This window comes from Oncorhynchus masou, chromosome 15, assembly GCF_036934945.1.
Source record: "Oncorhynchus masou masou isolate Uvic2021 chromosome 15, UVic_Omas_1.1, whole genome shotgun sequence".
In the NCBI taxonomy this organism is placed as follows: Eukaryota; Metazoa; Chordata; class Actinopteri; order Salmoniformes; family Salmonidae; genus Oncorhynchus; species Oncorhynchus masou.
The window spans coordinates 31,300,727-31,313,238 of NC_088226.1; the positions used below are offsets into that span (position 1 = coordinate 31,300,727).

Genomic DNA, 12,512 nt, shown 5'->3' on the forward strand with positions numbered 1-12,512 from the left:
TTCCTGTGTGTAACATTAATTTATACTTTTTGAAGGCACTGTAAAAAATTAATACGAAGAGGATATAGCGCTATAAAACAGTAAGCTCGTAAATTACTGTTATATATATATATATATATATATATATCAGGGAGTAATGATTTACAAAATAACTAACTGTAATCCATTTTTACCAGCTAAAATATTGTAATCAAATTACAGATACTTTTCAAACACTCTGATTACTTCTAGGATTACTTTTAAATTCAGAAATGACGTTTGCGGAAAAAACCTTTCATCGTTACCTTTCTGTCCTCTCAATGACATTCAAAGCAGCATTGGGGAAAAAAAGCATAAGTGTTAAGTTTGTTCCGCCTGAGCGAGTCTGACCGCAAGTCAGAGACCACTATGATGACACACCAAATGCATTTGACGGATCGCGGGAAAAGAGCAGGAATAGGCTTTTGTAGGCTACAGTCCAAGCTATGTCTTCTAATGTTGACATCCAAAGATTATCCAACTTGTATAAACTCTTTGAGAGAAGGACAAGAGCAGTGGTGTAGCCTACAGGCGATACAAATATCACTTATTGATATCTACAGTGGAAGTCAGAAGTTTACATACATTTAGGTTGGTGTCATTAAAACTAGTTTTTCAACCACTCCACAAATGTCTTGTCAACAAAATATTGTTTTGGCATTTCGGTTAGGACATCATTTCGGTTAGGACAGAAGTAATTTTCTAACAATTGTTTACAGACAGATTATTTCACTTATAATTAATTGTATCACAATTCCAGTGGGTCAGAAGTTTACATACACTAAGTTGACTGTGCCTTTAAACAGCTTGGAAAATTCCAGAAAATGATGTCATGGCTTTAGAAGCTTCTGATATGCTTATTGACATAATTTGAGTCAATTGGAGGTGTACCTGTGGATGTATTTCAAGGCCTACCTTCAAACTCAGTGCCTCTTTGCTTGACATCATGGGAAAATCAGAATAAATCAGCCAAGACCCTCAGAAAAAGAAATTGTAGACCTCCACAAGGCTGGTTCATCCTTGGAAGCAATTTCCAAATGCCTGAACGTGGTACCTTCATCTGTACAAACAATAGTACGCAAGTATAAACACCATGGGACCACGCAGCCATCATACCGCTCAGGAAGGAGGCGTGTTCGGTTGAATGGCCAGATATTCTATGATAATATATCCCATTTAGCAGACGCTTTTGTCCAAAGCGACTTACAAGTCGGCTGGGGCCACTACTTTTACATTCGGTCTCCTTGAGATGAACGTACTTTGGTGCGAAAAGTGCAAATCAATCCCAGAAACAGTGAAGGACCCTGTGAAGATGCTGGAGGAAACGGGTACAAAAGTATCTTTATCCACAGTAAAACGAGTCCTATGTCGACATAACGTGAAAGGCTACTCAGCAAGGAAGAAGCCACTGCTCCAAAACCACCAATAAAAAAGCCAGATTACGATTTGCAACTGCACATGGGGACAAATATTGTACTTTTTGGAGAAATATCCTATGGTCTAATGAAACAAAAATAGAACTGTTTGGCCATAATGACCATCGTTATGTTTGGAGGAAAAAGTGGGATGCTTGCAAGCCGAAGAACAACATCCCAACCGTGAAGCACAGGGGTGGCAGCATCATGTTTTGGGGGTGCTTTGCTGCAGGGAAAGCATGTGCGAGCAATTAGGCACCCGCTCAGTCAGTAGGAATGGGCCAAAATTCACCCAACTTATTGTGGGAAGCTTGTGGAAGGCTACCCAAAACAAACAATATATAGGCCATGCTACCAAATACTAATTGAGTGTATGTAAACTTCTGACCCACTGGGAATGTGATTTAAAGAAATAAAAGCTGAAATAAATCATTCTCTCTACTACTATTCTGACATTTCACATTGTTAAAATAAAGTGGTGATCCTAACTGACCTAAAACAGGGAAGTTTACTCGGATTAAATGTCTGGAATTTTGAAAAACTGAGCTTAAATGTACTTGGCTAAATTGTATTTCCCACTTCAATTGTACATAGCGCATTGATGTGAATCGTGGATGGCTGTTCACAAATGCAGATGTGTATTTTAACCCAATAATGGTTGAATTGAAGAAGTTTTAGCTGCCTATCAATCATTGTTTTTGTGACCCAGTGGACAACCAGTGTAAAATTATCTTGCAACAGCTGCATAGTGCGGATCCCAGCCTGTGGAATACAGGTGTGATGGAGTTTTTACCTTCTAAACTCCTCCATGGTATTGTGCTCTGTACTCTCAAAAACTAGTTTAATATAAGAATACCACAAGTGGAGCTTTTATTGCTCAATATAATTTGTGCTGATAAAAAAATACATCCGTAGGCCTAACGGACACAAGCTCAAGGAGAGCAGTTGTTCATTGACCACGAGATCATTTGCAAACCATTCAATCTTGTGTGCATAGTCAATGCAGCAGATGCAACAATATGTTGATGACAACGATTGTGCTTTCCACTTTGCTTCTTATTATAAAGAACACAAGCATTCTATAATTACACTTAGTTTGTGTATCTTACTGTCTGCAAATATCTGGTTTGTCTTTTCTTAGCAAGTTGTGGCTAAAATCGATTGTATAAGACACTAACGTAAATTGCTAGTTAGCTGGCTGGCTAACTAGCTAATACATGTACTGAGTCAGAGCAAATGAAGCTAGCTAATACAGCCTGATACCAGTCCTGGTGTACGCCTAAAACAGCATGTTTGTGCAACAGCATCTTCTAAATCAGGGAGGAATAGGCAAAGCGTTAATATTTTAGCTACATGATGTAAGAGAAAACAACATTTTAATGTATCCGAAGATTAAAGGGTCCTACTCTCCTGGGACACCCTGTCACAATTACGCATCCATAGAAATGATATTAATATTCTGATTCCTTATTCTATGAATGCCTTCCTGGCTCTTTCAATAGTTGTCATGTCAAACAACACTATTCAATGAGCACACTATTGCATTCTAACTATAAAATTAGAATTGCCATTATATTTCCATGATTACAAACGTTCACCCAAGTGTTTTAATCTAAATCGCAATTGCAATATTTAGTTAAAAATAAGGCCTCGATTATGTTTTGCCCATATCGAATCAAATTGTATTTGTCACATGCACTGAATACTGCAGGTGTAGTATTTAGGTAGTAGACCTTAGTGAAATGCTTGCTTACAAGTCCTTATCTAACAATGTAGTTAAGAAAAAATACCTAAATAAGAAATAAAAGTAACAAATAATTAAAGAGCAGCAGTAAAATAACAATAGCGAGGCTATATACAGTTAGTTAATATGTACATCTAGGTAGAGTTATTAAAGTGACTATGAATAGATAATAACAGAGTAGAGCAGTAGTGTAAAAGAGGGGGGACAATGCAAATCATCTGGGTAGCCAATTGATTAGATGTTCATGAGTCTTGTGGCTTGGGAGTAGAAGCTGTTTAGAATCCTCTTGGACCTAGACTTGGCGCTCCGGTACCGCTTAACGTGCGGTAGCAGAGAGAACAGTCTATGACTAGGGTGGCTGGAGTCTTTGAACATTTTTAGGGCCTTCCTCTGACACCGTCTGGTATAGAGGTCCTGGATGGCAGGAGGCTTGGCCCCAGTGATGTCCTGGATGGCAGGAGGCTTGGCCCCAGTGATGTCCTGGGCCGTACGCGGTACCCTCTGTAGTGCCTTGCGGTCGGAGGCCGAGCAGTTACCATACCAGGCAGTGATGCAACCAGTCGGGAATGATAACTGCCCTCAAATGTTCTGTTCAGTTAATCAGAATGCCTCCTTTTTTAAAAATGATTTGGCATTTGTGTTGCCAGCCTAGGGTCATGCACAACTCGTATAGCAAATGTATTTATTTTTATTCAAAAACACAAAATACTGTCAAAAAATTAACAATATTGTCTCGTAATATTTTGGCCAAATCAAACTTTATTTGTCACATGTAACGAACACAAGTGTAGACCTTACTGTGAAATGCTTACTTACAAGCCCTTAACTCTTCTTGAACTGCACAGTTGGTGAAGAAAATATTTACCAAATAAACTAAAGTAACACAATAACATAAAATAACGAGGCTATATACAAGAGAGTCAGTGTGCAGGGGTACAGGTTAGAGGTAATTTGTACATGTAGGTAGGGGTGTAGTGACTATGCATAAGATAATAAACAGCGAGTAGCAACAGTGTACAAAACAAATGGGTCAATGTAATAGTTTGGTGGCCATTTGATTAATTGTTCAGCAGTCTTATGGCTTAGGGGTAGAAGCTTTTAATGAGCCTTTTAGTCCTACACTTGGCGCTCTGGTACCGCTTGCCGTGCGGTAGCAGAGAAAACAGTCTGACTTGGGTGACTGGAGTCTCTGACAATTTTATGCTTTCCTCTGACACCGACCTATTATATTGGTCCTGGATTGCAGGAAGCTTGGCCCCAGTGATGTACTGGGCCGTACGCACTAACGTCTGTAGCGCCTTACGGTCAGATGCTGAGCAGTTGCCCTACCAGGCGGTGATGCAACCGGTCAGGATGCTCTCGATGGTGCAGCTGAATAACTTTTTGAGGATCTGGGGACTCATGCCAAATCTTTTCTGTCTCCTGAGGGGGAAAAAGTTTTGTTGTGCCCTCTTCACTGTCTTGGCGTGTTTGGACCATGATAGATCATTGGTGACGTGGACACCAAGGAACTTGAAACTCTTGACCCACTCCACTATAGCCCCGTTGATAATGGGGGCCTGTTCGGGACACCTTTTCCTGTAGTCTACGATCAGCTCCTTTGTCTTGCTCACATTGAGGGAAAGGTTGTTGTCCTGGCACCACACTGCCCGTTCTCTGACCTCCCTATAGGCTGTCTCATCGTTGTCGGTCATCAGCAAACTTAATGATGGTGTTGAAATCGTGTTTGGTCACGCAGTTGTGGGTGAACAGGGAGTACATGAGGGGACAAAATACACACCGCTGAGGGGCCCAAGGTGGTAAGGGTTGTTGCCTACCCTTACCACCTGGGGGAGGCCTGTCAGTAAGTCCATAATCCAGTTGCAGAGGGAGGTATTTAGTCCCAAGGTCCTTAGTTTAGTGATAAGCTTCGTGGACACTATGGTGTTGAACGCTGAGCTGTAGTCAATTAGCGTCCCACGTATCCTAGAGAGGTTAACGTCCCACCTGACCAACATCCAGTGAAAGTGCAGGGCGCTAAATTCAAACAAATCTCATAATTAAAATTCCTCAACTATATGTATTATACATCATTTTAAAGGTAATCTTGTTGTTAATCCCACCACAGTGTCCGATTTCAAAAAGGCTTTACGACAAAGGCACACCAAGCGAATATGTTAGGTCAGTACCTCGTCCCAAAAAAACACAGCCATTTTTACAGCCAAAGAGAGGAGTCACAAAAAGCAGAAATAGATAAAATGTATCACTAACCTTTTGATCTTAATCAGATGGCACTCATAGGACTTCATGTTACACAATACATGTATGTTTTGTTCGATAAAGTTCATATTTATATCCAAAAATCTCTGTTTACATTGACGCGTTATGTTTTGCCTCCAAAACATCTGGTGAAAGTGCAGAGAGCCACATCAATTTACAGAAATTCTCATCATAAATGTTGATGACAATACAAGTGTTATGCATGGAATTAAAGATATACTTCTCCTTAATGCAACCGCTATGTCAGATTTCAAAAAAGCTTTACGGAAAAAGCACACCATGGAATAATCTTAGTACAGCGCTCAGAGACCAAAACAAGCAATACAGATACCCACCATGTTATGGAGTCAACAAAAGTCAGAAATAGCATTATAAATATTCACTTACCTTTGATCTTCCTCAGAATGCACTCCCCGGAATCCCAGTTCCACAATACATGTTAGTTTTGTTTAATAACGTCCATTTATGTTCAAATACCTTGTTCGCGCATTTAGTACAGTAATCCAAATGCGCCGGCACTAGTTCCAGACAAAATCAAAAAAGTTATATTACAGTTCGTAGAAACATGTTAAACGATGTATATCTTTAGGATGTTTTTATCATAAATCTACAATGTTTCAACCAGAGAATTCCTTTGTCTTTAGAAATGAAAGGGAACGGAGCTAACTCTCACGGGCGCGCGCGCCTGACTAAGCACATGGCCTTCTGGCAGACCCATGACTCAATCAGCTCTCATTCTCTCCCACTTCACAGTAGAAGCCTGAAACAAGGTTCTAAAGGCTGTTGACATCTAGTGGAAGCCTTAGGAAGTGCAATATGACCCCACAGACACTGTATATTGGATAGGCTGACTTGAAAACCTGGAAACCTCAGATTTCCCAGTTCCTGGTTGGAATTTTTCTCAGGTTTTTGCCTGCCATAGGAGTTCTGTTAAACTCACAAACATCATTCAAACAGTTTTAGAAACGTCAGTGTTTTCTATCCAAATATACTAATAATATGCATATCCTAGCATCTGGGCCTGAGTAGCAGGCAGTTTACTCTGGGAACGCTTTTCATCCGGACGTGAAAATACTGCCCCCTACCCCAAAGAAGTTAACAGCATTCTCACATACGTGTTCCTTTTGTCCAGGTGGGAAAGGCCTGTGTGGCGTTCGATTGTGTCATCTGTGGATATGTTGGGGCGGTATGCGAATTGGAGTTGGTCTAGGGTATCCGGGAGGATGCTGTTGATGTGAGCCATGACCAGCCTTTCAAAGCACCTCATGGCTACTGATGTGAGTGCTACGGTTAGGCAGGTTACCTTCGCTTCCTTGGGCACAGGGACTATGGTGGTCTGCTTGAAACATTTATTACAGACTCATTCAGGGAGAGGTTGAAAATGCCAGTGAAGACGCTTGCCAGTTGGTCCTCCCATGCTTTGAGAACATGTCCTGGTAATCCGTCTGGCCCCGCGGCTTTGTGAATGTTTGTCTGTTTAAAGGTCTTGCTCACATCGGCTACCTAGAGCGATATCACACAGTCATCCAGAACAGCTGGTGCTCTCTTGCATGCTTCGGTGTTGCCTGCCTCGAAGCGAGCATAAAAGGCATTTAGCTCGTCTGATAGGCTGATTCATTCTTAATCCTGTATTGAAGCTTTGCTCGTTTGATGGTTCGTCTGAGGGCAACGTTAGATTTTTTATAGGCGTCCGGATTAGTGTCCCACTCCTTGAAAACGACAGCTCTAGCCTTGAGCTCTAATCAAATCAAATTTTATTGGTCACGTACACATGGTTAGCAGATGTTAATGTGAGTGTAGCAAAATGCTTCTGCCATGATAGGTGTGGATGTTGCCTGTAATCCATGGCTTCTGGTTGGGTTATGTACGTACGGTCAGTATGGGGATGCCGTCATCGATGCAGTTATTGATGAAGCCGATGACTGAGGTGGTATACTCCTCAATGGCATTGGATGAATCCTGGAATGTATTCCATTCTGTGCATGCAAAACTGTCCTGTAGCTTGTAAGCAGGAATCAGGAGGTTAGAATTATTGTCAGGTTTGCCAAGTGGAGGGTGGGGGAGAGCTTTGTATGCATCTCTGTGTGTGGAGTAAAGGTGGTGTAGAGATTCATTTTTTTTTTCTCTCTGGTTGCACATGTGACATGCTGCTAAGAATTTGGGAAAACTGATTTAAGTTTGTCTGCATTAATGTCCCTGGCCACTAGGCGCGCTGCTTCAAGGTGAGCATTTTCTTGTTTGCTTATGGGCTTATAGAGTTGTTTGAGTGTGGTCTTAGTGCCAGCATCGATCTGTGGTGGTAAAAAGACGCCTACGAATAATATACATGAGAACTCTCTTGGTAGATAGTGTGGTCTTTAGTTTATCATGAGGTACTCTACCTCAGGCAAGCAATACCTCGAGACTTCTTTAATATTAGACATCGCTCACCAGCCCAGCCCTAGTGTGTGTGTTGTCCTAGGAACCTCTTCTGTCGTTGCCGCAGGTCTGTGTTCTGTTCATGCAGACTTTGTTTAATTGTGAAACGAATCTGAAGTGAATACATCTTAAGCTGCTCCTTCCCTCCCTCCATCATGACACTGTGCTCTCACCCTCCTCTCCTCCTCCTTCCCAGAGTCTGCCTGCCTGTGAGGGTGTCCCCAGGTCGTGGTTGGGGCCAGGCACCGGTGACATGTGGCATTGTGATATCTGTCGCCTCCTCTCTCCCTCCACCACACCAACAGACACGTTTACAAAATGGCTGCAAAGGTCACGCTCTGCTCTGTGTATTTTCACACATCACAACCCCAAGGCTCATTCCAGCCTGTTTTCTTAGCTTTTTAATTTTAGACATTCACTGGCGAACCGAGTTTCAGGGCGCCACATGCATCCCTTGGAAGAGGAGGGCACTGTGTGTGTGAGGGGGGGGGGGGGGTTGTCGTCGCTAGCTGACTGGTCCAACATAAGTCACCTCAAGTGCAGCAGCATCATGTTAACTGTGATGTGCCATGGCAGACTACAGCACAGACACACACTCAAATTATTGTCCTCGTTGGACATAATAATGACCTAATAAGATTTAGTGGTTCAGGAAGAGTCACATTTTTTCTCTGTTAAAGGGACACTTTGGGATTTTGAGTCAGATGAACTCGTGTATACCATTTTGATGTCTCTGTGTCCAGTATGAAGGAAGTTAGAGGCAGTTTTCTGAGCCAATGCTAACTAGTGTTTCCCACAGACTTCCAGTCAATTCCCTATCTGCTAGCATGCTAAAATAACATTTAATTTGTCATGCGCCGAATACAACTGGTGTAGACTTACCGGGAAATGCTTGCTTTACAAGCCCTGCCAATGATGAAGAGTAAAAAAAATATGTATATATATAAATAGTAACACATGAGGAATAACATGAGGAATAATGTTTTATTTATATTTAAAAAAAATCACATTGTAGGATTTTTAATGAATTTATTTGCAAATTATGGTGGAAAATAAGTATTTGGTCACCTACAAACAAGCAAGGTTTCTGGCTCTCACAGACCTGTAACTTCTTCTTTAAGAGGCTCCTCTGTCCTCCACTCGTTACCTGTATTAATGACACCTGTTTGAACTTGTTATCAGTATAAAAGACAACTGTCCACAACCTCAAACAGTCACACTCCAAACTCCACTATGGTCAAGACCAAAGAGCTGTCAAAGGACACCAGAAACAAAATTTTAGACCTGCACCAGGCCTGTACAGGGGCAGAACGACAGATTTGTTAGCTTTGAGGTTTGAACTTGCAATCTTCCGGTGACTAGTCCAACGCTCTAACCACTAGGCTACCCTGCCGCTCCATTCATTTCTATTGGGCACAAATTCATCTGAAACACAACCAAAACAAACAGCCAATGCATCCAACATGTTTCCAGTGTCACAACTTTGATGTAATCATTGTGTTCTAGGAATATGGGACCAAATACTAAAATGTTCACTATATCATTGCACATATATATGAATTTGTCCCAATACTTTTGTTCTCATCAAATGGGGGGACTATGTATGGATGAAAATACCCTCAAATGAAAGCTGACAGTCTGCACTTTAACCTCAGTCATTGTATCATTTCAAATTGAAAGTGCTGGAGTACAGAAACCAAAAATTCAATATAAATGTCACTGTCCCAATACTTTTAGAGCTCACTTTGGTTTATATGTTGTCAACTATCTAAGCCAACCCCATCTGTTTTGCCCCGTAGTTGCGCACGTGCGGTTCTGTTGCTAAACAACCAACCCGTCTATAGGATTCCACCTTCCTCCTTTGTTGTCCTTTTGCATGTTTGATGTCTCGTCGGAGGTCTGTGTCCTGTTCCTTGTAAGCGGTAGCTCTAGCCTTTAGCCCAGTGTGGATATTGCCTGCAATCCATGGTTTTTGGTTTGGATACATTCTTACTGTGGGGACGACGCTGTCTATGCACTTATTGATGAAGCCCATAACTGTTGTGGTAAACTCCTCAATGCTATTGGATGAATCCCGGAACATATCCCAGTTTGTACTAGAAAAACAGTCTTGTAGCCTCGTTTCTCCTTCATCTGATCACTTCCGTATTGATCCCATCATTGGTACTTCTTGTTTGAGCATTTTTTTTGTAAATAGGAAGCAGGAGAATGGAGTCACGGTCAGATTTGCTGAAGGGAGGACGAGGGAGGGCCTTGTATGTGTTTTTGGGGGTAGAATAAAAGTTTAAGAATAAGAGTTTTAGCGTCCCTAGTGGCGCAATAGACTTGTTGGTAGAAGTGAGGTAGGGCGGTTTTAAGTCTCCAGAAACGCTGCCTCTGAGTGAGCGGTTTCTTGTTTGCCAATGGTTCGAGAGTGTTGTTGGCTTGTGGAGGGATGTAGACAGCGGTGATAATTTCGGATGAGAATTCTTTGGTGGATAAAAGGGTCTGCAGCTTAACCTGAGGTATTCTATACTGAACAAAAATATGAATGCATGTTGCATCAATTTCAAAGATTATGCTGAGTTACAATTCATAGAAGGAATCAGTCAATTTAAATATATTAATTCGGCCCTAATCTATCGATTTCACATGACCGGGCAGGGGCGCAGCTGGTTTTTCCCCACAAAAAAGCTTTATTACAGACAGAAATAGACCTCAGATGATCCCGCAGGTGAAGAAGCCAGATATGGAGGTCCTGTGCTGGTGTGGTTACACATGGTCTGCGGTTGTAAGGCCGGTTGGACGTACTGCCGAATTCTCTTAAACAACGTTGGCAAACCTGCACATTTTCGAGTGGCCTTGTATTGTCCCCATCACAAGATGCACCTGTGTAATGATCGGCTTCTTGATATGCCACACCTGTCAGGTGGATGGATTATCTTGGCAAAGGAGAAATGCTCATTAATAGGGATGCAAACAAATTTGTGCACAAAATGTAAGATATATTTCAGGTGACTTTTATTTCAGCTCATGATACATGGGATCGGCACTTTACATGCTGCGTTTTATATTTTTGTTCAGTATGTATTAGGTGGGCAAAAGCTGCTAGCAGATACCCATAGACCTCCAGTCATTGTGCTAACGCTAGTTAGCAACTTCCATCTCTGCACGCAGAGACCTAGAAATGGTATCCACGAGTTCATCTGATGCTGGGGGAAGTAGATAAAGGGGCCTCATTGGCAAATCCTGAATTATCCCTTCAACTGTAAATATGCATAAATTATCACTAAGTTCAATGTTGTTTTTCTGGACAAAAAATGCCATATGTTCAGCAGAAACTAGGAGATGAGATGGATTCTGCTTTATCACACAATCTATTGTAAACCATTCCATGTTCAACATGCTGTAAAACTCAAATCATAACTGCAAGGGAAGGCATCAGGGGTGTAGGCCTACGTCTCTGACTGTGTTGTCCGTGTCGGCCTTGCAGAAGCCGCTTCAGCCGGACATGGGCCACAACTCTCTGGCTAACTTCCAGATTGAGAAGAAGATTGGGCGGGGCCAGTTCAGTGAGGTGTACCGGGCCAGGTACCTGATGGACAACACCTCCATGGCCCTCAAGAAGGTTCAGGTGAGAGAGCCTCACACACGCGCACACATAGCACACACCATAATATTTCCCCCACCTTTCAAGATACCCAAGGACACATTTCAGCGGTATGATGTCACCAATTTTCCTACATATTCTCAAACTACTTCATATTTTCTAGTTCATAGAAAGATTGATTTGAAATTTTATAATCGATTCAAATCAAGATCTATATCTGAATGTTTATCAAAGTTAGCTGACTAACTTATCAAATGTATTAGTGTACTTGCTGAAAGCAAGACCACTCTAGAAATGGCGCATACTCGTATTATTATAATTTGCCTTCTTCCTCTCACCCTAGTGCTTTAACCGCTTGAAAGATTTTGTGGCCATAAAATAATTAGCATAAAATAATCCACCAACAGTAGTGGTAACTCTTGAACTAGAGATACCAAACTAACTTTCAACTGTTCAGTGTATCTGATCAATCAATCACTCAATCGATCAATATTTCCATCTACCTACTTTTTCAACTATAACCAGTCACTACCGTTACGACTGCAGTAATTAACACTACTGTGACTTATTCTACAACCAGAAATACTTTAAGACAAGCACACACATTTTCTTTAGGAAATATACTTTTGTAGTTCATCCTGCTTTGCGATCATTACTCTATACTAGTGTATACACGATATACCGGTCCAATAATGTCCACTTCACTTTCATGCGTATCTCATGTATAGTATCTCTTTCCAGCCATCACTCACCTGCATGTCTCTCCATCCGCTCTTCCTTTGCATCTATTCCTCCATAAATGTTTTAAATAATAATTTAGCCATGATGGAGAGCGGGGTTGCAGACCCTGATGTCTTCTGTTGCTACATTTGTAAATGTTTTACATTAGAGCAGTGTGCAGAGCGAGCAAAGTTGATACATTGTATCAGTTCATCGCCTGGTATAACCAAGAGCACAGGCTAGTCTGAGCAGGCTTTGCAATTGCAAGTTCGCTCGTCAGAGGAAAATTGAATGAACTTCACGACAGGCGTGTTTGCAGCTTTACAGCAATGAAAACAGCGTGTCTTGG

The 12,512-nt window shown here is 41.6% G+C and overlaps 1 protein-coding gene across 3 annotated transcripts in view; it reads left to right on the forward strand.

Moving 5' to 3' along the window:
- LOC135556148 (serine/threonine-protein kinase Nek7) overlaps positions 1-12,512 on the forward strand; it is a 134,039-nt gene that overhangs the window by 70,537 nt on the left and 50,990 nt on the right. For all 3 annotated transcript variants that reach the window (XR_010457953.1, XM_064989104.1, XM_064989103.1), the window contains exon 3: positions 11,327-11,467. Coding sequence is in view for 2 of the 3 variants with exons in the window: in XM_064989104.1 (XP_064845176.1) it covers positions 11,327-11,467 (141 nt within the window). In the remaining variant the exon portion in view is untranslated. The remainder of the gene's footprint in view (positions 1-11,326; positions 11,468-12,512) is intronic.